General features: G+C 42.1%; 1 protein-coding gene across 4 annotated transcripts in view; it reads left to right on the top strand.

Annotated features, from left to right (window-relative positions):
• The window catches only part of dlgap2a (discs, large (Drosophila) homolog-associated protein 2a), a 355,968-nt gene that overhangs the window by 280,900 nt on the left and 47,143 nt on the right, over nucleotides 1–27,925 (top strand). For 2 of the 4 annotated variants that reach the window (XM_061895497.1, XM_061895498.1), the window contains 3 exons: nucleotides 167–320; nucleotides 4,761–4,977; nucleotides 17,432–17,494. In XM_061895497.1, the coding sequence (XP_061751481.1) occupies nucleotides 167–320; nucleotides 4,761–4,977; nucleotides 17,432–17,494 (434 nt within the window). Of the gene's footprint in view, nucleotides 1–166; nucleotides 321–4,760; nucleotides 4,978–6,826; nucleotides 13,657–17,431; nucleotides 17,495–27,925 lie in introns of those variants that run through there. The other 2 variants (XM_061895496.1, XM_061895495.1) reach the window with 1 other exon arrangement.

Genomic DNA, 27,925 nt, shown 5'->3' with positions numbered 1-27,925 from the left:
CATGGAGGAAGAAAGGTCTTAAACACTTTCCCTCCAAACTTCAGGTTGTCCAGGGGAAGCACGGTGCCTTGCACTGCACGGTCAAGTCATCCTGTATTAGTTATTAGATGATTTGTATTTGCCTAAAAGTGCCATTATTGGCCGACTTGTCTTTCTGTGTGTCCAGTCAGAGTTACCACATGCAAACAGCCATGCACCCAAGCATTGCCCTGGACCCCTCTGCAAACTACAACTCTCCCAAGTTTCGCTCCAGGAACCAAAGCTACATGCGGGCAGTCAGCACCCTCAGTCAGGCGAGCTGTGTCAGCCAGGTGAGCCAGGTGAGTCACCAAACTCTGTGTCTCCTTACTGTTTACTTTTTGCAAGCAACTTAACTCATGTCAGTCGTTCGGTTAGTTACCACGCTATTCAGTACACAATGTTACAACAACACAGTCCATGCCAGGGGTCACCAACCTTTTTGAAACCAAGAGCTACTTCTTGGGTACTGATTAAGGCGAAGGGCTACCAGTTTGATACACACTTAAATAAATTGCCAGAAATAGCCAATTTGCTCAATTTACCTTTAATAAATAAATCTATGTGTTATAAAAAAATGGGTATTTCTGTCGGTCATTCCATCGTACATTTTTTTCCTTTTACAGAAGCTTTTTTGTAGAGAATAAATGATGAAAAAAACACTTAATTGAACAGTTTAAAAGAGGAGAAAGCACGAAAAAAAAGAAAATTAAATTTTGAAACATAGTTTATCTTCAATTTCGACTCTTTAAAATTCTAATTTCAACCGAAAAATATAAGGAGAAAAACTAGCGAATTCGAAACTTTTTGAAAAAATTTAAAAAATAATTTATGGAACATCATTAGTAACTTTTCCCGATTAAGATTCATTTTACAATTTTGAGGACATGTTTTAAATAGGTTGAAATCCAATCTGCACTTTGTTAGAATATAAAACAAATTGGACCAGGCTATATTTCTGACAAAGACAAATCATTATTTTTTTCAAGATTTTCCAGAACAAAAATTTAAAAATAAATTCTAAAAACTTTGAAATAAGATTTAAAATTGATTCTACAGATTTTCTATATTTGCCAGAATTATTATTTTGAATTTTAATCATAATAAGTTTGAAGAAATATTTCAGAAATATTCTTCGTCGAAAAAACAGAAGCTAAAATGAAGAAATAATTAAAATGTATTTACTATTCTTTACAATAAAAAATATTGATTTACTAGAACATTGATTTATATTGTCAGGACAGAAGAGGAAGGAATTTAAAAGGTAAAAAGGTATATGTGTTTAAAAATCCTAAAATCATTTTTAAGGTTGTATTTTTTCTCTAAAATTGTCTTTCTGAAAGTTATAAGAAGCAAAATAAAAAAATAAAAATTACTTTATTAAAACAAGTGAAGACCAAGTCTTTGAAATATTTTCTTCGATTTTCAAATTCTATTTGAGTTTTGTCTCTCTTAGAATTAAAAATGTCGAGCAAAGCGAGACCAGCTTGCTAGTAAATAAATACTATTTTAAAAAATAGAGGCAGCTCACTGGTAAGTGCTGCTATTTGAGCTATTTTTGGAACAGGCCAGCGGGCTCCTCATCTGGTCCTTACGGGCTACCTGGTGCCCGCGGGCACCGCGTTGGTGACCCCTGGTCCATGCCCTCACGCCTAAGTCACTTTGTGTTGTTGCATGGGACACAACTACACAGTTCATCTAATCTTTTTACATTGTCTTGTTGATTGGCAACACTAAATTGGCTCTAGTGTGTGAATGTGAGTGTGAATGTTGTCTGTCTATCTATGTTGGCCCTGCAATGAGATGGCGACTTGTCCAGGGTGTACCCTGACTTCCGCCCGAATGTAGCTGAGATAGCCGCCAGCGCCCCCCGCGAGCCCAAAAGGGAATAAGTGGTAGAAAATGGATGGATGGATGTCTTGTGGTACAGATATCACTTAGAGGGGTAGGCAGTGGGGAAGCATGTCCCCTGCACTTTTTCAAAGGACTGTTTTAGTCACCTGCACTTTTTAACGTCCAGATATAATGTTCAATATTGAATGGAGACAAGTCAAACAGTAGTGTCAGGCGGAAAACCGCCACTCAGGCTAAAGTTTGTCCCTTCAGATCACCCACAAGTGAATTGATTGGCTTTCTAGGGCTGCCTTCTTGACAACATGACAATGATTAACAGCACGCAGCAGCTGACCAATCACTGGTCGGATGCGAGATAAGAGCGAGTTGGCCTCCACACTGCAAAATTAATAACCAACGATTAAGACAAATGAAAGATCCACTCAGAGGTAGGAAGTGTATCAAAAGAAGTATCAGCAGACATGGTTTGTTTCCCAGCCAGGTAAGGAATAAACTAAATGATAATTCAATCTTGAAAAAACAAAGTAAACCATTCTATTTCATTTTGTTAGATGCAATATTTTGTTTAAAATACATTGACGAACAATTTGTATCCCAATTAATATTACTTCAAAACATGCATCTAATCCCTTAAAATCACGCCTACATCCAGCCGTACTCCCTGTATGCAAGCCACTTGTGTGTCTCCCCAAATGTAATTCCTGCCTTGTGGTGTGAATAAGGTTTGCTTTTTTCACAACACCCGTTTCGCATTTGGCTTTTGTACATTTTATACACTAAGTTAGGGCCTAAACTAATGAGATCCAACCAGCTATACAGTGTTCAAAAACGATTAAATTACGTGAACTTTTCGTGGGTATGTTGCGTGTGAACTACTAAGATTGCGTGTGCACTACTTAACTGCTGCAGTGCGAGCTACCATGGAACCCACTTTTTAACCGTGCTGATGATGCGCTCATGGAGGATGCTGGCAATCAGTGTGTGCTGGAATGTTCCAGATCCAAGAAAAAGCATAGTGCTTTAAATTTTTTTCATATAAGAGATATCTTAACAATATCTCCTATATATATAAAAAACAAAACATCAGTAGACACCAAAAGCATCCATTTATTTTGTTTTAATAAAGCCTTTAGGTCATCCAGCGGCTATAATAATCTATTATGATATTGCTGAACAGACGATATAACACCAAAGACATGCACCTGGGGATAGGTTGATTGGCAACACTAAATTGTCCCTAGTGTGTGAATGTGAGTGTGAATGTTGTCTGTCTATCTGTGTTGGCCCTGCGATGAGGTGGCGACTTGTCCAGGGTGTACCCCGCCTTCCGCCCGATTGTAGCTGAGATAGGCGCCAGCGCCCCCCGCGACCCCAAAAGGGAATAAGCGGTAGAAAATGGATGGATGGATGGATTTTTTGACAGTCCATATATGTTGACAAGCAAACATAGAATCGTCCTGCAGGGCAATCGCTTCCTTTCTCGCAGCTATTTCTGCGCAACTGACATGTCCTTTCTAGACATAAAGACGAAAAATAGTGCCTTCAGTAATTTTATTTTTGGTAATTCATACTGCGTGTGCTAAATAATTGCATTCGCTTCTCCTCCTCCCAGTGTTCTGCGCACATATTGAGCATATTCTTTGAAGACAGACACACTAAATGGATTGTGCTCTTTAGTTTTCTCACTTTAGAGACGAGAACCTCTGCGTACAAGTTTAGTAAATCAGCTTTGTGAAGGGACAACTCCAGGATTTTTTCTCTTCCGAGGTTAGGAAGGAGCTTGACCAATTCCTGCGGGAGCGAAGAAAAGATACAACATTTCACGACTTCAGTTCTCATTTTTCGATAAAATCCCCTATGATACAGGGCGCAAGCCTGTTCAATACTAAAATAAGTTTTACCTAACTTTGACCAACAATTATTCATAGTTAAGAGTAACAAGCAACAATGGCAAAAATGTTTCACGTGCAAATGTGACAGGAAGAGCAAAAAAACGCGCTTATACGCCTGGTAATAACCAGACAATACATTCAAAATGTGACAACAAGTGTCTTTATCCTTATGCATAATTAATAAAAACAGACAACTATGCATTGGCAATATTGTTTGGGATCACAACAAAATAGCTTAAGAAATTACTAATAGTGAAATAATATTAGACCTCGAGGCTACAAAGTGCACATGCATTGCTGCAACGAGAAGTGCAAACAGCTTAATTCACTAATGATCGCTGTGGAGGGGGGGTCAAAAAAATTTGGGGAGCCAAAAGATGAAACTAGACATTTGCTAAGCGTTTGGAAAGATTGACCCGGTTGCATGATTTGCCACAAAAAGATGAAATTAGCTCAGTGGCAGATTTAATAAGGATGGGATAGGCTCAGCGCGCAGAGAGGCGGGACAAAAAAGTTTATTTTTGCGCTGTGATTGGGCAGCCAAAATAGGCATTTGGAAAGATGGAGTCGGTTGCATGGCCACAGAAAGATGGACACAGATTCGCTCAAATGATTGGCTGCCACTATGTCCTCCCGTTTAATGGCCAGTTTTATTATCCATTCCTACCATATATACTGTAGATAAGTGGGACGTCACAAATGGGGTGAATTCCAAACGGTGCTGTTGGAGGAAGTATGAAGGAAGGCAAGATTGTTTTAAAAATGGTAAATAGTCTGTTTTTATATAACACTTTACAATACCTGAAACGATTCTATCTCTGCAGTGCCTCCACAGTTTGATTTAACATTTTCAGGACTCATTCAGATCTCAAATACACAACAAGAGTTACCATTATGTAAGAAAAGTTGTTTTTGCATAATAGGGCCCTAAAATTCTAAGGGAACTCAACTGGGGCTAAACAGATTTCTGACGGGGCAATTTTTTTTTCCTGCCAGGTGAGTGAAACGGAAATAAATGGACAGTTTGAATCGGTCTGTGAGTCGGTGTTCAGCGAGGTAGAATCCCAGGCCATGGATGCGTTAGACTTACCCGGCTGCTTCCGAACCCGGAGCCACAGTTACCTGCGTGCCATCCAAGCCGGCTACTCTCAAGATGATGAATGCATCCCACCCATGGCCTCCACGGTCACTTCCACCATCAGATCGACTACAGGTAAAACAGTACAATCTCTTTGTTGAATATGTGCGTGTGTACAGTACTGACAGAACAGCTGATTACCATATTATTTGCTTTGAACATGTGATCATGGCTGGAAATTAAGGCATACAATTGTCATACTGTCAGGTTTCTCATGATCCTTGCATGGTTTATTATGTATTTCCATTTTGATCAGTGTAGGATTGTCGTACCTGCAACCTCTGAGCTGTGCAAGTTCGTCATTCTGTATTTTGGATGCGGTGCCTCATCTGCTTGTCCACTGGATGCATCAAAAAGTAAAGTTATGAACCCTATTGAAAATCTCAAAAAAAGAAAAATCAGGCCAGATTCTCAATAGCTTTCTGCAGTACATTTTATATCTGACTTCCTCTATTATGCCACCAGGTATATGCACTGATTTTTTACTATTAAATTGGACAAAGAAATGGTGAAAGTGTCGTACACGTTTTCCACTTAGAGGGGGGGTTGCCCACATATGAGGTCTTCTCCAAGGTTTCTCATAGTTAGCATTGTCACTGGCATCCCACTGGGTGTGAATTATCCCTGCCCACTGGGTGTGAGTTTTCCTTGCCCTTATGTGGGTTCTTCCGAGGATGTTGTAGTCGTAATGGTTTGTACAGTCCTTTGAGACATTTGTGATTTAGGGCTATATAAATAAACATTGATTGATTGATCATTGATTGACATGTGCTGCAAATCTCTAAATGTCACTGGGAGATTTCTCTCATCTTAGGGTCTTATCAGTAAATGCAAAATCCATTGTTTACACGATATCAGATCACATGACAATAATGCAACGTGAATAAATAAAAGCTGGCACTGAATGTACACATTTTTGAAGGTTTGCAATGTTTAATCATCCATCAAAGACATTTTTACGTTACTAAATCCAAACCTTCTCAGCTGACACATCCATTTATTTCTAGTACTAAGGCGTGATTAAGCTGTTGCCTGTGGTTTCATGACTTCCCTCGATTAATGGCTTCTCAAAGGAAAAAAAGACGTCCAGCCACAGATGAACGCCGGGAGAAGAAAAGAAGAAAAAATGTGACCACAAAAGAATTGTGAATGGATTCCACCTCTTGCCACACAACAGTAGGGAGGGTTAGCGGTGTGTCCATCTGGAGATGTGCTTGTTAATACTTGATCACGATTGGTTCTTGCTTACACTGCTTTCTCGGTAAATCTCCAATCTGAGTGAGCTAAATCAGCTTTTTAAGAGACAGGACTTGGCAATTGAGGGATTTATTCATTTTGGACATGAGGCAATCAGCTTGGAATGTCTGAGTCAAACTGGAAACAACATTTTCAATAGGGTTCATACTATACTTCCTAATTGGTGGGAAAATGTTTGGAAGCTTTGCTCATCTTTGCCTCTTTTCATTGCACAAAGTACATATTTCTGTATATTGGCTGTTAGCTGAATGGCATGCAAGTATTTTTTTAAGCATCCCATAAGTATGGATCATTTTGTTTCAGGTTTAAGGGGCTAAGAGGTTTTGCTTTGTGCATTGAAAAGATGCTAAGAATGCATGCTACAAAATAATGTTGAGAAGGCAGTGTAAACCATCAACATAAATGAGTCAAAATGGGAGCGCTTAATCAACATCATGCAGTAACGTATCATGGAGTTACCAAATATTGAACATGCATGCAAATTATTCAGTGAGCAAATTGTGTCAATAGCAATAGAAACATTCACACTGTAACTTTATGTTACAATCTTATTTTGACTCATGGCATGACTTAATGTTACTGCTCTGTGGCAATAAAAAAGCACATTCTCCCCAGCTGCTCACACCTTTGGCCATATTACAAATACATATTTACATTTGTCTTCCAGACAGAAATTATGTGCAGGAAGACTCTTGTTTACCCAAGCAAGCAAGGGCACATAAGGATTTGGGAGCAGAAAAATTCCCTTTGACCCATGATGATCTAGGCTGCCCCATCAGAGGAGACAGGCCCTACCTCCAAGATCATATGGTTGCTAAAGCCAAACCAATGTCTGGACCACCTGTCTCTCCAAGCCTCTTCAGATCCCCCAGACCTACTGCATCAGAAAGGCCTTCACCAAAAGCCATACAGGCCAGTATTAAAGAGTCAGCAAACTTGGCTGCAGCTATTAGCATGCAGTGGAAAGAGGAGGTCTCTGCCATGCGTCGAGAGCTGGCTGAACTCAGACGGGACCTTTGTAAAGAGCTTCGTGCTTTCAATACTAATTTTAACACCTTCACAAAGCATTACAACACGTGGTCTCCCCAAAGTTGCAACATACCGGCAGGTGGAGGGGTTGGAGCAAATGCTGAGGCAGGAGCAAGTCATGAAGGTTTTGGAACCTCTGGGACAGATCGAAGCACTGAGGGAGCTAAGGGGAAAACAAAAGTATCTAAAGTTTCTGTGGGGACTCAGGCCAGAAGCAAGGTTTTGGTGCGGCAAAGCACTGCAGATGCTGCAGTCAATTGTCCAGATGAGAAGGAGAAAAAGAAAGGGTCTCGACAAAAACTGCCAAAGCAGCTCTCTATGGACCCAAGTATTCTTGCGCGTCCACAGTCAATGTATGTGGAAAGTGCAATTCCACTGTCTTTCGATCCAATAATCCCGTGCTTAGTTAAAGAATCCAAACCAGAACCATTGGATGTACCAATCACAGACACAGAGATGTTTGACTCAGATGCTAGGAGCTTGTCTTACATTACCGCTAAGGAGCCTCTCACTTCTGAGCCGGCACTTCCATTACAGAAATCTCCTGAAAGGCCCCATATTTCAGTGACAGTGGACCAAAAGATTGCAATCACTCCAGAGCAAATCGGTGACAACCCCTCCAATGATAAACCACGCTCCCCAGACTTGGAGAGCACTGAGAGACAAACAATGCCTCGTCCATTTCCAGTCCCGGTTGTTACTGTGTCTCCACCAGAAGAACATGGATTTGACAAAACATCAGATTTTGAATTTCTGGAGCATCTTGTTGGAGACAAGTCAGATCAAAGGCCTGGGCCGCCAAACAATACAGCATCCGATTATTCAATTAAAATTGATCCAAGGGTCTCAGAGACAAAAGCAGCAGACTTACCAATGGCATCAACATCCCAAATGACTGATGGTAGCCAGTTTTTAGTTTCTGATGCACTCGCAAGTGAACCTGATGTTACTCCATCATGTAGTATGGATAAATGTCCTGCCATTGTGGTGACAGAGTACTTTGACATAGATTGCCCTTGTAGTCCAACTGACAGTGATCCAAGTTCCGACCCCTTAGTCCCATTACTAGACAACACCACAAATCCTCTCACAGAGCAAGTACAACCAGACTACTCCTTTTCATCAAGTTCAACACAAAATCGACCAAACACTGAACCAGACTCAGGAGACTCTGAGTGGCCACCCCTTCCCGAACCTCTTGATGACACCCCAATATATCATGCTGATCCGGTTCACGTTGACCTAGTAATGCTGACCTCCCTAGATCAAGAGGATCTGGATTCAGTGTTCATGGATCCTGAACCAGAACCATTTCACCCAAGTCTTGACTTTCCCTCTATTCAGGATTCAAATGCTGTCATCCAATCAGATTGCGCTGGTTCACCAGTATTCATTGCAAGCCCTGACACCACATGTCCTATGGATCACTGTTGGTCAACAGAAAGTACCTGTTTGAAATCAGCTACAGAATTTTGTTTAAATTCTGAGACTCAAAGTGGATTGTCAGTAATACAGAAAGCCCCTCAACCACAGGTCACCGTCACAATATCGCCCCCTAGTTCGCTATCCCCTGATACCTCTTTAGAAATGGACTTTGGACCCATAAGTCCAGCACCAGATCGTTCATCACCTGATTCTGATGCATTCCCACTTGATCTGGAGGACACTGTGACATCATCAATTGTCCAGGCAAGCATTAAGCAATGTGAGATGGCTGAAAAGCCACCTGACTCAGCTGAATTTTCCCAAGCGCATGGGCAGTTTGTGAAGGAAAAGATCCCAGATAGTCCAGATGGGTCTTCGTACGAGGAAGCCTTTCTGTGGTACCGATGGCAGAAAAGAACACAGAGGCAAGAATCTGTGCAAAGGAGTGCCAGTGTTGAACTTTGGAGTGGGAGATATGAGTACAACAGTGCAGAAATCACATATGTATCTCTCACTCTGTGAGCAAGTACTTAAGTCTCGGCAGACAAAATGTAGCGACAAAGAATATCGATAACTCATCGTAAATAGCTGCCAAAGCAATGCACTGATCCAAATGTAATGAGATCTTTGGCATTCAAAGCAAGGACTTTCTCATGGATTTCTGCAAAGATGAACTGTATTTGCAGCAGCAAGAGCCATCATACTCTAAGAATTACCCTCAGCTCTGACGGATGTAAAGAACAATTATAATTTAAAATATTTACAGAAAATGTTATATTCTAAGGATGCGGACTGCAAGAAAATGAATGCTCGGTTGAAAGACTTAGGAGCAGAAGATGAATAACGTTACTCAATTATTTAAGAAACTCTTTTGGACGACTTGAAGACAAGAAAGGACAAAAGATGATTCAGAGGGGAACATACTTACATTGACAATGGAAACATTCATTCCCTTTGCTTGAATGCGTAAGCAATTTCACTTCAAGCTGGAGTGAGATCATTTGGACAGTTATCATATAACTACTAAATGCAAGGATGTTTACTATGTGAGCTCCCTGACTGACCAAGTAGTAGGAAATATGACATCATCTTAAATTCTGGAATCTGGAATACTGTAGCGTTGATGTCTTAAAGTCTCGTTCATATTTATGCTCCAAAACAGGGGTGCCTGAGTTGTTTGTCCCCAGAGGACAAAGGGAAAATATGGGCTGGGGGGGACGGCGATTTTAAAAGGGGACCTGTGATTTTTTTTTAGTTAACATTTAAAAGATTTCTTTATGTTCAATGTAATAGGGACATGATTTTATGTAAATTATGTATAAAATTTGGCTCCACGGTCACAATAATTATCTGTTTTTAGCGTGTCTGCACGCAGTTTTTTTTAGGCGTTTCCTCTAGATTGCACCCACCCTCTCCATAATAATCAAATTGTATCTTTTAAAAATAAATGTACTCTGTTAAATATACATATATTAAAGACAAACATCACCTCTATTTAGTTTTCCAGAAAATAAACTTCATATTCATAACATTAAGTAAGCCTGCCCACTCTTGGGTTGATACAGAGCTGGGTGGGGGGCTAGCCGACACATTACTAAAAATGACCATACAAGTACTTCCACCACACTATTACATCACACTGTATTCACTGTTAAAAAATAGACTGTAGTATCCGGGGCATCCATAACTGCGTGCAGGCTCACGCCCAAGTGCATGCCATGAACCTTATGATTTGACAATTTGGCATTTGTTGTTATGAGTATCCAACATTGTAGCAACATATATAAGTCATAAAAGGGGAATATCATCATAGGTCCACTTTAGGTGTACAGCCCCATAAGTGAGGAGTTTAGCCCCATAATGCCATATAAAAAATAGTGGAGATAATCGTGCTTGATAAATGGCAACTAGGCAACCTTAAAAAATGATTGTGTGAGCTTAGAAGTGGTAAGAATGAATTTGGGAGGCGATATTTGGCCTGCAGGCACCCCTGCTCTAATATATTCCCATACGCATTTATTATTCACATTCAGATTACTTATACAGAGCAATTAATTTGATGGCAAATACTTTGATTGAAAAATACTTGGTAATTCAGTCACAAGTATTTCATAACAGTAATAAAGTTTTATGTTGGAAGATCATTTAATTTACTGTGTATGTCTTTATCTCATCTCATTGTTGTGCTCAGGGATGAAAAAGCTGAGAATGTAATCCCACGGGATCATGGTTTTAGTTAGGGATGGGTACCGAATGCGGTACTTTTTTGACACAGACCGAATCCCGCCGGTCCTACGGAATCACGTAAACTCTAACGGTGCCATGTTACAGTACCTGGTTTGCGCATAATGTCATGCCCAGTTGCCGACTCTTTCCACTTCACTCCAGCGGCACTGAGAGAACTCAGCCAAACTACCTCTACCTCTAGATAATGTTGCAATTTTTAATGCCAACAAAGCCGTTGACTCAAAAATCGATGCAACGTGAGTAAAATAAGGCTCCATTTTTCCAAAAATTTGCGAGCTTGATGATATTCTACTTTTCCATTAACATGCTACTGATGAGCATTAGCAATTTTAATTGGCGATTTCAACACCTCCAAATTTCTTAATGAAAAGTACAACTGAGATGCACGTTACAATCAAGCAGCTGGTGTGTAAAAAGTACAATACTTTCATTATTAACACCTTTAGAGCGCAAAAACCCCCCAGAAAAACACACTATAAACTATACACTACTGCCATCTAATGTCTTGGATTATCAACTGTAATTTCAATTTAATGTCATAATTGCAAATGTGACGTAGAAATGTTATAATAAAACAAGATACAACAACTGGATAGCGGTTGTCATAATCAGATCATTTTTAAATGTTGCAATTTAACGTTTAATTTTATTCACAAAAACAATTGATATTTAGTAACACACACAAAAGTTCTGAAAATTGGTACCTTTGAGTAGTATTATGGATTCCCAGGTGGTAATTGTACCAGCTCGTACCATATCAAATGTGAACGGTACCCATCCCTAGTTGTAGTGGTACCTTGGTTTTTGTTTGTCATGCGCTCCAACAGGTCCAGCGAAAACCATATGAAATGAAAAGCGGAGCAATTCTTCCATTTAAAAATAATTTGTTCCAGGCACCCACAAACATGAACGCTAAACAAATTTCATAGAAAATAATTATTATAATATACATGCAGTAAACTATAGAATAACGACAAATTAAATATATAAATGATCATTTTACATCACTTTTACCTTTATTGAAGATTTGTTAGCGAAGACGACAAGGAGCGGAGAGGGAGAAAGGGGCGGGAGAAGGTACCATCAGTCTTAGGTGCAAACTCTTTCTGGAATTCAGTAGGGTTTCTCACCTTTTTTATCAAGGTGTTCGTATTAGCAACTTTATATGGCCACATGGTGCTTTATTTTGTAATGCATTGGATTCTTTGTTGTGGTACGAGCAAACTGACCTGTTTGTTTGTTTGGCCATTCAATAACTGATACATTTTACAAAAATGATGTAATAATAAGTGGGATTATTATTAGTAGTAGTATATGTGGATTGTTCATTATATATGATGTGTATCTTGTAATAATATACTGAATAGTGTTATATATCAGGTGATTAGGTACTGGATTATTAAACAATAATCAGATTATCATATTTTAGTGATGAGGAAAGATGGTATAAGGTTGGCTTTTTCCTGTTCTTTTTCGGACACATTTTTAGAATTTTCTTTTGTTACCAAAATTTTTATTTTTTTATATACAGTATGACAATATTGTATTGGAAATGTTAAATGTTTCTCTTAAAATTGAGTAGATGAAGAATATTTTGGGTTCATTGGGTCTGAAATAAATTTATGAAAAATTGGAACAACATTTTGGCTAAACTATTTGCGAAAACCGAACCATACGAAAAATGGGGCGCATGTAAATCGATGTACCACTCACTGTATAATGATCCTGGGAAGTACTGTACTTTATTGTGTGAATATGATTCATACATGTGACAATGAGTTGATAATAGTGCATGAGTGATTTGTGTATTTCTAACTCAGCCTTGTTGCAGTGTTTTTTTAAATATTGGGTCAGGACCCCCTGTGGGACGGCGGTGGGAGGTTGTGAGAAACAGGGGAGATTATCATTATTTGTGTCTACACTCTCAGTATTCATTTTAAAATTATAAACAAGCCTGCAGATAGGTGGCAGCAGTGCTCAACCTAATTAACAGACTCCCGGTTCTACCCAGTAGAAGTAGTAAGTACACAGAAACACACATGTGCAGTTCTAACAGAGGTGATAAGATGGATAAGTTACTTAAAAGCATATGTTGTACAAATAATGTAACTCACACAGTGTGTTGTACAGATAAATATGTTGATATTATATATTTTTTTTAAATAACTCAAGAGGGTTGCGATAATTTCTGCTACCCAGGGGGTCATGACAGACAATAATTGAGAAGCAGTGCCTTTCTGTAAGCATTGGATTGTATTTATAATTTCTTCCTGATAATCAATGCTACTAAAAGCGGCTATGTAGCCACTGACGACACAATTATAGTATATTACAAGTAGAGAAGAGCTGAAAAGATCAATCACATGATAGATCTTAGCTATGTGTCCAATCAATGGGCGCTACATGCTCACTGTGCTCTAATAAAGCACATTGCTACAAAAAGGAACCTTTGAGCTGAGCATCGGTGAGTTTCCAGAAAATGACTTATTCTTTTTCCTGTGAACCTTATAAGAGTTTGGGCTTAATTGGCTGAGGCAAGAAGATTTTTTTTAAGTGATGAAATGTCAATTGATTGTATTGTATTCATGTTCCATGCAGCAGCAAAGCCCATCTCTCTTTTACTTGCTCATCCAAAGACATATTTTTCTTTACGAAACATCCATCTGGAAATAAATTGTAATATAACATGTGCTCCGTAATATACTTTTTTTTGGTTGCTCAAATGAAATGCAGTAGTGTCAACAAACTAACCATGTGATGTAAGTCGAATATATTACCATTTTTGTTGTGACCAAAATTCAGATGAGATGCTGTAAAAAATGCTTTCAACTAAAAGTTTGTCAATGTGGAAAAAAATGACTGCTCTGGTCTTTGGCAGATTTGAGCGAAGTAACTCCAATTATCTCCATGCTTCTGGTCATCAAAAGACAAATGCATAAGGTCAGATGTAGCAAAGACGTGTTACTACATCAGTGGATAAAATCATTTCAAAGAATATGGATGGAATTTGGAATATGAATACTTCATTTTGTGCTGTTGGCCAGTGGGTAAAAAGAGTGCCATAACAATATTAACAAGCTGTCTCTGAAGATATTTTATAATTATTAATATCCAGTGCTGCGCTGTCAGGGCCAATAAGGCCTTCTCTGCTGGCCTAACATAACCAGAATTCCTGATCATAATTAAAGATAAATATACATTTTTATTTACTTTCCTAAATATCTAAAAGTAATTATATTTATGTCATATTATGCTCCTTCCAGCGCTGCTGATTTTAGGTTATAGAGCAGGGGTAGGGAACCTATGGCTCGCGAGACAGATGTGGCTCTTTTGATGACTGCATCTGGCTCTCGGATAAATCTGAGCTGACATTGCTTAACACGATAAGTAATGAATAATTCCACTTGTAATCACAGTGTTAAAAATAACGTATATTTGAATCCATCCATCCTTTTTTCTACTGCACTTGTTCAAGAAGTTGCATAAAGGGTGGGAAGTAATTTATTTATTATTGGTTAATATAGGGCTTACCCTCCTGGGGGTACTTCAGACCACCAAACACCAACATAGAGCCTGTTTCAGGGTTACAATATTGTTTTATTTTTCAATGAGTCTCTCTGTTGCTTTGCTCAATTGTCATTTTCTCTTTCGTTCTCGCTCGCGCTCTGGCTCCAGCCCAAACCCCGTCTCCCCTCCTGGCTACTGCTTATAATGTAGGTCCAGGTGGGCCATTTACGCACCTGTCGCTGATTTCGAGGCCGATCCTGGCAACACCCTGTTTTGCTGCAGGACAGCAGGCCACGCCCCTCCACAGTTAGCTTCAGAATAACAATGTTATCACAAAGAATAAGAGACTCAAAAAATGTTGGTCTTACTTAAAAATGCACGTGTTTAGTTGTGTTCAGTGTTAAAAAAATATTATATGGCTCTTACGTAAATACATTTTAAAATATTTGGCTTCTTGGCTCTCTCTGCCAATAAGGTTCCCGACCCCTGTTATAGAGTTTTTATCCAATCAGAATTCAGCTAGCTGATGTTGCCATGCTGTACCAAATCTGCTCGAAGCCTTCAGAATCAACAATGCGGGCGTACAGTGACAGACAGTTGCAATAGCCAATCAGATCACGAGTTGTTGCCAGTAAGGCCTTCTCGCTGGCCTAAGGCAGATATATAGTGTGACGTTATGAGCTAGGTAACATAAGAACTCCATTACCCAACATGCCACAGTAGTGCAGAGCATGTGTAGTAGCCGCGTTTAGCCATGCCGACAGCGGAACGTTTGTGATGAACACGCTGTGGACTACAATTTAAAATGTCAGCCAACACGCCTCGTCTGCATCTTTTATGATTAGACAAGACAACACATATATTTGCAAGGTCATTTTCAAGAAGGATATTTAAAGAAAAACTACAGCTTGTGAGACCATGACAGCCAACCCCGGAAGCTCAAATAGGTTCTACAGATTGTGAGTTCAGATATTTTATTTCTTTATTTTTTCACGTTTAATATGTTTTTTTGCAATTTTAATTTTGATTTTTAATGTGCCAGAAAATAACTCGTTACGTGCACTGTTGGTGGTGATTCAATGCCCAGTAGTGCTTAAATGTGTTTCTGCAAAGTATTTCTCCAGTAATTGTCATGAAATCAATGATAGTATTCTGAGAGGTATTCTTTAAAGTCGGACATCACTGAAGGCCTAGGTGAGAAACGCACGGCCCGCCACTGTGAATAACACTAATAAATTGTTAAGACACAACACATGCATAATAATAAAAGGGGAGGCATAGTTTTTTTTTTTTTTTCAAGAAACACAACCACACTTCACATTGTAAGCCAAAAAGAGATTTAGTTAGAAACTGCAAGAAGGAGGAATTAATTGAAGAAGAAAAAAATACGATGCACAATACCGCAGAAGTGATGATTTTTTTTTTTTTCGGTGTAGATTTACCAAGATCTGTTACCTTAAATCCACTTATCTAAGACATTGTATTTTGTATTTTGTTAGTAATCCAAAAAAATCAGATGATGATTAAATTGTATAAAAACCGAAGCAATATTTCCTGTAGGAAATAATACAATTCCAATTCATCCATTCCAGACGCCCACAAATATTGACAACACACAATTCATTGAGATTTTCTATAGTTTTGTATGCATAAATGAATGTGAAATACATGTAAGTGATAAAATTAATATCAAATATCATATTTACCTCTATTGAAAACTTGTTGCATCTGTACTCGGTTAAAAAAAAATCTTGATTTTGTGGAGAATTACTTATGGGCAGGGAGTTGAGAGCAGGCTAACACAGACACATTTTGTTACGAACACACATAGACTCTTGCAATGTGTTATTCACATGACAAGACTGTGACATCTACGCAGGGATTATTGGTTTAGTCACTGGAGTCTGCAATGGTTAACGGACTTCAGTGCTATCTTAACTTACGAGCTTAATTGGTTCTGTGGCAGAGTTCCTAACACCTGTATTTGAAATCAACGTCTCCCATTGAAATGGATTGAAATCAAAACAGCACAATTTTTACATGTAAGGTCTTTTAAAAAGAAAACTGTACTTTTAGAAAATGGAAATTCCAAGCAATTACTGTAGTTTTATAATGTAATGTAATATTTATGTAAAGCGTTTACCTTGGAGAGTAGACTTCTGTGGCATCTCCTTCCAGCTGCTTCTCTGTCAAACACACCATCAGCACTTTCTCCAGGTTTTCATGGATAAATGCTTGCTATTTAGATATTATTTTTAATATTTTTGGCTGGTGTTCGACTAATTTTGCGTCAGTATGATGCAGACAAGCAGTAATAAACAAAAATTTCTGCAACACCCTTGTTCATGTTTTTGTCGATTCATTTCTTTAATTCAATGAATACCCTCCACTTCTTTTTTCCAGCGTTGACCTTCACTATTACTTTCTTCCTTCCTATGCTTGGAAAACAAAGTCATGTCCATCTTGTGGTATAAGCTAATGCTAGCGAGTTAGACCAGGGCGGCTTTTACGGTATTTGCTGAGACATTTGCTACGCCATTAATGGTGCAGATGGATTAAACTAAAAGTTTTACTTGTTACTTAAATCATCACAATTAGCTGAGAGACAGCTCTTATCTCAAAATTCTTAAGTTGGGGCACTTTTAAGTTGAAGTACCAGTGTAGTTTGTTAGCTGCAATGTTAGGCTGCACAGCTAAAAACTGAGGCAAACTTTCTACTTCGAACCTCTCTACTTGTAAATAACAAAACAGTTCATTTTAATGAATATGTTTGACTTGAAATAAGTTATTTTTGACATTAACAGTGCTGTATTTCTAATTAAAAACACCTTATTTTAATGATGCCTAATGTACACCAACGTCCTTTGCCTGTATGCGTCTCAAATACAGTTACGGTTAAAAACGTCTTTTCTTTTGTCCAGAATGACTGACTTTGCAAAGTCAGACTGACCAACTATACGGATCCACTCTGTTCACATCTTAAAATGAATGGCCAATGAGAATAAATGCTTGGGTTTTTATGCCCAAATCCCTCTGAACAATCCCCCCACTCCCTTGTTTTCAGGCATCCGGTTCTGCCTGCCTTCGAACTGCAGCAACATTGAACGGACAACACAGCTTCCCCCAGGTAAAAAACTGCAACCGGGGGCACCCTCCTTCAAAATAATGTGACAACAAAAGGAGTGTGTGTATATTTGTTGAAATGTGCAAATGAGCCTTAACTGATCTTTAGTGAATTGTTGAAAGAATGTATATCAATAATAACATATCCCATACGCACAATCTTACTGAAATGATGCAATTTGTGTTATCAGTGAAGTTATTCATCCATATCATTGATTGATCCATGGTACTGACTAATGGCTGTGGGAATTACAGTACAGGTAGTATACAAGACTTGAATGTAAACTAGTCTCTGCCTGAGAGAGACTGCACTCATAAAAGACTTTCAATTGTTCAGAGTGCTTTGTCTGCCATCGGACATATTTATGACTGCTTCAAAGTCCGAAACCTGCCGCTTGACGTCACTCCTGTTAAGTTAAAAGCAGGGGTGTCCAAACGTTTAGAGGTCGCATTGGCTAGGGGGCCGAAAGCCATGCAGTAACAGACATCTGTATGTACTGTGTGTGTGTGTGTGTGTGTGTGTGTGTGTGTGTGTGTGTGTGTGTGTGTGTGTGTGTGTGTGTGTGTGTGTGTGTGTGTGTGTGTGTGTGTGTGTGTGTGTGTGTGTGTGTGTGTGTGTGTGTGTGCGTATACGTATATATATGTGTATATACATATATATATATATATATATATATATATATATATATATATATATATATATATCTCTTATTTCCTTGAATAGCCGCCGGGGCGCTAATTAATTTAATACCTCTTCTCACTCCTGCGCTTGTTCAATGCATGCGGTAAAAGTAAGCAGGCGCCAATAACTTTAAAACCTCTTCTCACCCCTGCACTTACCAATGGCATTCAACAAAAATTTGAGTATGATGAATAAAGATTTGAATAGAATATTTTTCTTTTTTCTGCGGCCGCGGCCCGGTGGTTGAGGACCTCTGCTTTTCAGAATGTCATCGCGCCTACTTTTACACCATGCTATCTGTGTGCCGGGCGGATGCATGCTTTTCGCTGCTTCTTGAATGAAATTGCAATGCATACTTGCTCAACAGCCATACCTTTTACACTGATGGTTGTGATATAAAAAACTTTAACACTCTTAATAATATGCGCCACACTCTGTGAACCCACACACAACACATTTCTGGAGAACATTGGCTCTGTAACACATTATAAACGCGACATAAGAATTACCCATAATGCTGTGCATCCATGACTCTTGGCTATATTATACACGCGCCTCCAACCCCGCCCACCTCAACTGACGCACATGGGGGTGTGTGGGGGGTTGCTTGCGGGTGTATAATATAGCCAATAGTCATGGATGCACAGCATTATGGGTAATTCTTATGTTGCGTTTATAATGTGTTACAGAGCCAATGTTCTCCAGAAATGTGTTGTGTGTGGGTTCACAGAGTGTGGCGCATATTATTAAGAATGTTAAAGTTGTTTTATATCACAACCGTTAGTGTGATCTGTATGGCTGTGGAACAAGACCCCTGGTTTACACATAGTAAAATCAATTAACAATTCCTCCACCATTTTGAAAAAGACGACGGAAGAGCGTCACACGAATATGACCCGGCAGCAAAAGTAAGCATGAGCTTATTAATTTGGGGAGCAAGATTGACCCGGCAGTAATTCAAGGCAGGCGCATATCACATGCCCGGCGGCAAATCAAGGAAATACGGCATATATATATATATATATATATATATATATATATATATATATATACATGTATATATACATGTATATATATATATATATATATATATATATATATATATATATATATATATATATATATATATATATATATATATATATATATATATATATATCATACACATATGTATGTATAGTACATACATATTCCTGTGCATATACTCCTCTCTGAGCTGCTACCTTACCGTGGTAGAGGAGTTTGCGTGTCCCAATGATCCTAGGACCTATGTTGTCTGGGGGCTTTCATGCCCCCTGATAGGGTCTCCCAAGACAAACAGGTCCTAGGTGAGTGATCAGACAAAGAGCAGCTCAAAGACTTCTATGGAATTACAACAAAATGAACTCAGATTTCCCTTGCCCGGATGCGGGTCACCGGGGCCCCGCTCTGGAGCCAGGCCCGGAGTTGGGGCACGATGGCGAGCGCCTGGTGGCCGGGCCTGTCCCCATGGGGCCCGGCCGGGCACAGCCCGAAGAGGCAACGTGGGTCATCCCTCCAATGGGCTCACCACTCATGGGAGTGGCCATAAAGGTCGGGTGCATTGTGAGCTGGGCGGCAGCCGACGGCAGGGCACTTGGCGGTCCGATCCTCGGCTACAGAAGCTAGCTCTTGGGACGTGGAACGTCACCTCACTGGGGGGGAAGGAGCCTGAGCTAGTCCGCGAGGTAGAGAAGTTCCGGCTGGATATAGTCGGACTCACCTCGACGCACAGCAAGGGCTCTGGAACCAGTTCTCTCGAGAGGAACTGGACCCTCTTCCACTCTGGCGTTGCCGGCAGTGAGAGGCGACGGGCGGGGGTGGCAATTCTCGTTGCCCCCCGGTTCAAAGCCTGCACGTTTGAGTTCAACCCAGTGGACGAGAGGGTATCTTCCCTTCGCCTTCGGGTGGGGGGACGGGTCCTGACTGTTGTTTGTGCTTACGCACCAAACAGCAGTTCAGAATACACACCCTTTTTGGGTACACTCGAGGGAGTACTAAAAAGTGCTCCCCCGGGTGATTCCCTTGTCCTACTGGGGGACTTCAACGCTCATGTTGGCAACGACAGTAAAACCTGGAGAGGCGTGATCGGGAAGAATGGTCGCCCGGATCTAAACCCAAGTGGTGTTTTGTTATTGGACTTTAGTGCTCGTCACGGATTGTCCATAACAAACACCATGTTCAAACATAAGGGTGTCCATATGTGCACTTGGCGCCAGGACACCCTAGGCCGCAGTTCCATGATCGACTTTGTAGTTGTGTCATCGGATTTGCGGCCTCATGTTCTGGACACTCGGGTGAAGAGAGGGGCGGAGCTTTCTACCGATCACCACCTGGTGGTGAGTTGGCTGCGGTGATGGGGGAGGATGCCGGACAGACCTGGCAGGCCCAAGCGCATTGTGAGGGTCTGCTGGGAACGTCTGGCAGAGTCTCCTGTCAGAGAGAGTTTCAATTCACACCTCCGGGAGAACTTTGAACATGTCACAAGGGAAGTGCGGGACATTGAATCCGAGTGGACCATGTTCCGAACCTCTATAGTCGAGGCGGCTGATTGGAGCTGTGGCCGCAAGGTTGTTGGTGCCTGTCGTGGCGGTAATCCCAGAACCCGTTGGTGGACACCAGCAGTGAGGGATGCTGTCAAGCTGAAGAAGGAGTCCTATCGGGTTCTTTTGGCTCATAGGACTCCGGAGGCAGTGGACGGGTACCGACGGGCCAAGCGGTGTGCAGCTTTAGCGGTCGTGGAGGCAAAAACTCGGACATGGGAAGAGTTCGGGGAAAACGACTTCCGGACGGCTTCGAAGCGATTCTGGACCACCATACGCCGCCTCAGGAAGGGGAAGCAGTGCACTATCAACACCGTGTATGGTGCGGATGGTGTTCTGCTGACTTCGACTGCGGATGTTGTGGATCGGTGGAGGGAACACTTCGAAGACCTCCTCAATCCCACCAACACGTCTTCCTTTGAGGAAGCGGTGCCTGGGGAATCTGTGGTGGGCTCTCCTATTTCTGGGGCTGAGGTTGCTGAGGTAGTTAAAAAGCTCCTCGGCGGCAAGGCCCCGGGGGTGGATGAGATCCGCCCGGAGTTCCTTAAGGCTCTGGATGCTGTGGGGCTGTCTTGGTTGACAAGACTCTGCAGCATCGCGTGGACATCGGGGAAGGTACCTTTGGATTGGCAGACCGGGGTGGTGGTCCCTCTCTTTGAGAAGGGGGACCGGAGGGTGTGTTCCAACTATCGTGGGATCACACTCATCAGCCTTCCCGGTAAGGTTTATTCAGGTGTACTGGAGAGGAGGCTACGCCGGATAGTCGAACCTCGGATTCGGGAGGGGCAGTGTGGTTTTCGTCCTGGTCGTGGAGCTGTGGACCAGCTCTATACTCTCGGCAGGGTTCTTGAGGGTGCATGGGAGTTTGCCCAACCAGTCTACATGTGCTTTGTGGACTTGGAGAAGGCATTCGACCGTGTCCCTCGGGAAGTCCTGTGGGGAGTGCTCGGAGAGTATGGGGTACCGGACTGTCTTATTGTGGCGGTCCGCTCCCTGTATGACCAGTGTCAGAGCTTGGTCCGCATTGCTGGCAGTGAGTCGGACACCTTTCCAGTGAGGGTTGGACTCCGCCAAGGCTGTCCTTTGTCACCGATTCTGTTCATAACTTTTGTGGACAGAATTTCTGGGCGCAGCCAAGGCGTTGAGGGGATCCGGTTTGGTGGCCACGGGATTAGGTCTTTGCTTTTTGCGGATGATGTAGTCCTGATGGCTTCGTCTGGCCGGGATCTTCAGCTCTCACTGGATCGGTTCGCGGCCGAGTGTGAAGCGACCGGAATGAGAGTCAGGGCCTCCGGGTCCGAGTCCATGGTTCTCGCCCAGAAAAGGGTGGAATGCCATCTCCGGGTTGGGGAGGAGACCCTGCCCCAAGTGGAGGAGTTCAAGTACCTAGGAGTCTTGTTCACGAGTGGGGGAAGAGTGGATCGTGAGATCGACAGGCGGATCGGTGCGGCGTCTTCAGTAATGCGGACGTTGTATCGATCCGTTGTGGTGAAGAAAGAGCTGAGCCGGAAGGCAAAGCACTCAATTTACCGGTCGATCTACGTTCCCATCCTCACCTATGGTCATGACCTTTGGGTCATGACCGAAAGGATAAGATCACGGGTACAAGCGGCCGAAATGAGTTTCCTCCGCCGGGTGGCGGGGCTCTCCCTTAGAGATAGGGTGAGAAGCTCTGCCATCCGGGAGGAGCTCAACGTAAAGCCGCTGCTCCTTCACATCGAGAGGAGCCAGATGAGGTTGTTCGGGCATCTGGTGAGGATGCCACCCGAACGCCTCCCTAGGGAGGTGTTTAGGGCACGTCCAGCTGGTAGGAGGCCACGGGGAAGACCCAGGACACGTTGGGAAGACTATGTCTCCCGGCTGGCCTGGGAACGCCTCGGGATCCCCCGGGAAGAGCTAGACGAAGTGGCTGGAGAGAGGGAAGTCTGGGCTTCCCTGCTTAGGCTGCTTCCCCCGCGACCCGACCTCGGATAAGCGGAAGATGATGGATGGATGGATGGATATATGTATATATATATGTATACATATAAGCTTCAGCACCCCTTGGGACCCCAAAAAGGAACAAGCGGTAGAAAATGGATGGATGAATGGATATATATGTGGTAACACTTTAGTATTGGGAACACATTCACCATTTATTAGTTGCTTATTAAAGTAACAAAGACTTAATTTAGAGTTATTTGGTTATATGTAGGGGAACATATGGGAGAGTGGCCGTGCGCAACCCGAGGGTCCCTGGTTCAAATCCCACCTAGTACCAACCTCGTCACGTCCGTTGTGTCCTCAGCAAGACACTTCACCCTTGCTCCTGATGGGTGCTGGTTGGCGCCTTGCATGGCAGCTCCCTCCATCAGTGTGTGAATGTGTGTGTGAATGGGTAAATGCGGAAGTAGTGTCAAAGCGCTTTGAGTACCTTGAAGGTAGAAAAGCGCTATACAAGTACAACCCATTTATCATTTATTGCATTTGCATGGATAAGTGTGGAGAGTGTTTTATATTTTTCCCATAATGCACTGTAGGGCTCAGCGATATCATGGACCAAAACTGATGTCCCAGTTTTTTCAGGTTGTGTCGCGGTATACGATATATATCTGTATTTCAAACAAAAAGCACAAAGTGTTGAGTTGAAACGCTGCATCACATTACTGTTACTACCAGTGTTCTGGAAAACTACTTTTAAAACGTAATCAATTATATTTACCCGTTACTTAACCAAAAAAAATATTTAATTATGAATAGAATTACTCTGTAATTAATGTAATTCATTACTAGAGAAAGTCATTAAAGCGTTACTTTAAAAAACACATTTAAATATACTGTTTGTTGATTGCAGTGTGTCTGCATGTGTAGCTTTAAAAGGCGGTGTCTGTTGGTAAGAGACATGTGACTTCAGCGAGGGCTTCAACTAAACCGTTGTTGTGGTTAGCTTTAGCAGTTAGCTGTGGCTGTTTGTCGGCTTTGACAGCTGTTTGTTTAATCTTTTCACCGACTTGTTTTACCTCTGGTTAAGAAAGAGGAGCCGCAGCCCGCCCTTGCCAGTCACCGGAGCGCAGGTACGGGAAGCGAAATGTGACGGAGGTTGGTGTCGGCACCGGATTCTTCCTCAGCTACTGTGCCTGCTCGGCACCCCAGCGGCCTCATGAACGGCTGTAACAAAGGCACATCAAAAAATGTCGGTACAGCCGTATTGTCTCATATACATATATCTCTTTTGAAAATATAGCGGTGTTAACTACACTATCAGTTTGCTGCCCAGCCCTGATACGTTGTGGATTTAAATGGGTGTAATTATAATAGTGCTTGAACATTTTGTTATATTTTCCACAAAGTGCAGTGAGCAGGTTGTGTTATGTGTGCCCATGTCTGTTGATTTTTTTTGTGTATTTTTTTCAGGGTATTTTTTTTTTCGCCACGAGTGGGAAAGGTTGTTTGGATTGGGTAAGATAGGTAAATGCTGTGCTATGCATGCAGTACTTATTTCTGGTCATTCACCTGATTTACTCACGTTGTCCACAAGATGGCAGCGAGTTGCTGCAATTAGACTGTCAGATATTCATATCTACTGTAAGTTGGAGGTACCCTGTGGGGCTGATTTCCTTATTTAGTTTATGACGTCTCGCTGGCCAATTTGAAAAGGCAGGCGGGCCATACTTTGGACACCAATGATTTAAACTATGTCCATGGATAGCTTTTATTGTACATCGGCAATTCATTAGCTGGACAGGAAGGTTGCTCCCACAGAAGTGTTTTTAAGGCAGAAACTAAGATGATAGTGACTTTAAAGGGGTTATATATATTTTTTCTACATTCAAAACACTTCCTTGTGGTCTACATAACATCAAATGGTGGTTATTTGGTCAACATTGTGCATAAATTATGTTTTGCAGGCCTTTTTAAATTCGCTTTCTGACCGTTTTGTGGGCGGTTTTATTTACCGACCTCCACATCGACTGCATCTTCTCCCCGCCATCTTTGTTGTAGTATTTTTCCATGTTGAGTCTACTGACAGATACAGGCTCGAACCATACGCTACTTTGTATTGGAAATGGCAATGGCGGAGGATGCATGTGCATGTACGAGCTACTCTGTCCCACAACAAGAGGATAGAGTAAAATTATAAATTATTGTCTAAAAACAACACAAAAAAATTGTTGTATTATTTACACTTAGGGCCTGATTAACTCAAATAACAAGTGCTAATAAGCATTTGCAAATTATAATATTTTGTGCCTGATTTACTAAGTTCCACATACCACGCGCTAAACAGTGTTTGCAATCCCCCAAAAAAAGTGGCGCTGAACACCTTATGTAAATCAGGATTTTGCATGTAGTATATGGGGCATCATCACGGAGACACTCTAATTTACTGTGCATTCATGTTATCATGCGCCTACCTGTGGTGTTTTACAATGTTTTCAAACATGCCAGAGTCATGTACTGTACTACTTTTTTGGGGCATTTCAGTGCAGTGGATCTACATTGAAACCACTTTTTGTTTTGTTTTTACTGCTAAAAGTGCGCTAATGGGAGAGATGCTGTGTTCAAGACACAAAAAATGCATACTTCAAGAATTTATTATATTTGTAAAATATGTGACAAAACAAACGTCGTTAAAAATATTAAATCACATCAAATCAATCCCTTAAGTCGTCCAGCAGCTATGAAATTATAAAAGGGTGTTGATGAACAGACAAGTCTATATTTTTATTTCTGACTGCCCAAATATGTAGAAACGTACTGCTGTGACGGAAGATTCTGTCAGTCGTCTGTCTTTGCAGCCGTGTGTGTAACTCTTGTCAGTTTGCGCGTCATGTTTCATGTGTTTTGGGTGATATACTATACTAAGATTTATAAAAAGTGCAAATGTCAGGAACTGCTGGGGCTGAACCCCAAAATGCAGAGATGGCAGGCATGCGCCGGTAAGCATGGCTTAATGTAAAAACAGAAATGGGAAAACAGGATTACAGAAAACAATCATCGAGCCCTGACTGGAGGGCGAGGCAGGCATAAATAGCAGCCAGCTGATTGACAACAGGTGTGGATAGGATGCCAATCAGCGGCAGATGAGGGGAGATAGCGCTCAGGAAGACAACCAAAAAAAGAAACCAAACATGAGAGCTCTACACAGGAAATAATCACAAACCAAGGAAACACAACCAGAGGTGAAGTGACAGATCACACAGTACCCCCCATTTAGGGACGGATTTCAGACATACCCCCAAAAAAACAAGGTTCAAAAGTTACGGGAAGGCGGAGTTGGCGGCGGTTTGCCCATCCCTGTGTCCCCGCAACCAGCGAAGGAGAGTCAGGTGGCGGTGACCTGTTGAACGCCGCTGCTTCTGGCGAGGCGGGCGACCACGGAACGACTACTCTGTTGGCCGATGAGAAGGAGTGGTGTGGGCGTCTGATGGCCGTTTGTGCGGCAGGTAACCTGCTGGACGTCGCCGAGGCGAATCTAGGACAAACGTGTCCTGGAGGACGATGGCTCCGTGGGACGGCCCGCCAGAGACAATGATGGCGGCTGCGTCCTACAAGGAGCCGTTAAAGACAGAGATGGCGTCTGCAGGGCCACTGCTGAGCGGGATTGTTCCTCCATCTCCCTTAGCACATTCTGGTACCAATCCTCCATCCAAGCTGCGCTGTACTTTTCTGGATGGTTCCCGGAAGATTGCTGCGCTGGAGCTGCAAATGAGGCCGGAGCTTGATCCGATAGCACCATTTCTGGTAAAGAAGCAGGCGGCAGCTTTGCAAGAGGCGGCCGCGGAGGGTGCGGCGCAACAGGCGGAGGAGGCATGACAGGCAGTGGGGGCGAGGCAGGAGGTAGCAACCTGGCTGGATGCAGCTGTGCCTCCCCCGTTGCACAGCTACCAGTCATAGCCCCCTTCTCAGAAAGCGACTACCAGACACTCCTGGTGATAGCCGGAACAGACGCCATGGGTGGGAGGTAGGAGGTTAGGAGGTGGGTTAAATGTTCCTCCTTTCTAAATTGTCCACAATATCCATGTAAACTCCCATCAGGGGATTGTCGTGGAGACAAGAAGGGAAAAGCCAGTGAAGTGGGTGGAGCTTGTTTCTTTGGGGGCGGAGCTTGAGTCCTAGGGGACGGAGTTTGAGTCTTTGGGGTCAGCTGGGACTGACTTGGCGATCTTGTCTTTAAAAAATCATCTGGTAATCAGCAATTGGTAACATAATGTCTTTAGCAGGAGGCTGACAGACTGAACTTGAAAAAAAATCTTGCTGCCTGACGTCCTCGGAGCGCGCCGGCAGTGTGACGTCATCGGAGCGTGTATTGATTTGGATAGCAGCCCAAGCGGTGAAGTGTTTGGTAAAATGATCGATGGGATTACCAAACATCAGCGGTGAGGAAGACAAAGCTGTTTGCAGCTTGCTTGGATTGAGGGGTCGGCGCTTCCTAGCAGCGAGTCGACGCTTTCATGGATGTCCTCCGCCTTCGCTGACGTGTCCGAGACGGCGGTGCAAGGATGTCCCCGGGCCAAAAGGAGTCGATGGGGGTCCAGCAAACCCTCCGGATCCCAACTCAGACTGTGGATTTCCTCGGGAGAATAGCGGAGTGTCATCGCTTCCATCGACCTCACCACCAGCCACGTCTCCTCATCCACTTTGTCCATTGTGGTAAAACTGTATGCTGGCTGTTTTCTGTCACACCTGGGTCACATGGTCATACGTAGTTAATTTCCCCAAGATGCAAATGAACAACCGGTAGCAACATGCAGGTATGAAAAAGTATTTATTGTAATAAATCAGGCAAGAAAACAAGAAAAGTGTGATGATTGCATGGAAGCTAAGGTAAAGCTATGCACAAAATCAGGAGCAATAAGTAAAGATAAGTAACGTAACTTGTTGCATGTAGGAAACAAAACAGCCTGGCAGAGTGTGGCGAGAGGCAGGAATCTGACTAGTGACCAGGAGCAGGTGAGCGTCCCGACCACTAATCAGAGGCAGGTGAGAATAATCAGCACCCATGGCAACCAAGAAACACAATACCAAGTGCTGAAAACAGAACTAAATCAACAACTAAGGAAATACCAAACCTAAACAAAACATGATGCAAGCAACATGATCATGAAAGCAAAAGTGGTGCAGACAGCCCTATTTAAATGATATTTTTGCATGTATATCATCTGTCACCACGGAGACACTCCATACTTTTTACATATTCCCATCAATTGGA

This window comes from Nerophis ophidion, linkage group LG03, assembly GCF_033978795.1.
Source record: "Nerophis ophidion isolate RoL-2023_Sa linkage group LG03, RoL_Noph_v1.0, whole genome shotgun sequence".
NCBI lineage: Eukaryota > Metazoa > Chordata > Actinopteri > Syngnathiformes > Syngnathidae > Nerophis > Nerophis ophidion.
The sequence above is the reverse complement of the archived record's forward strand: the minus strand, read 5'-3'. Positions and strand labels throughout refer to the sequence as shown.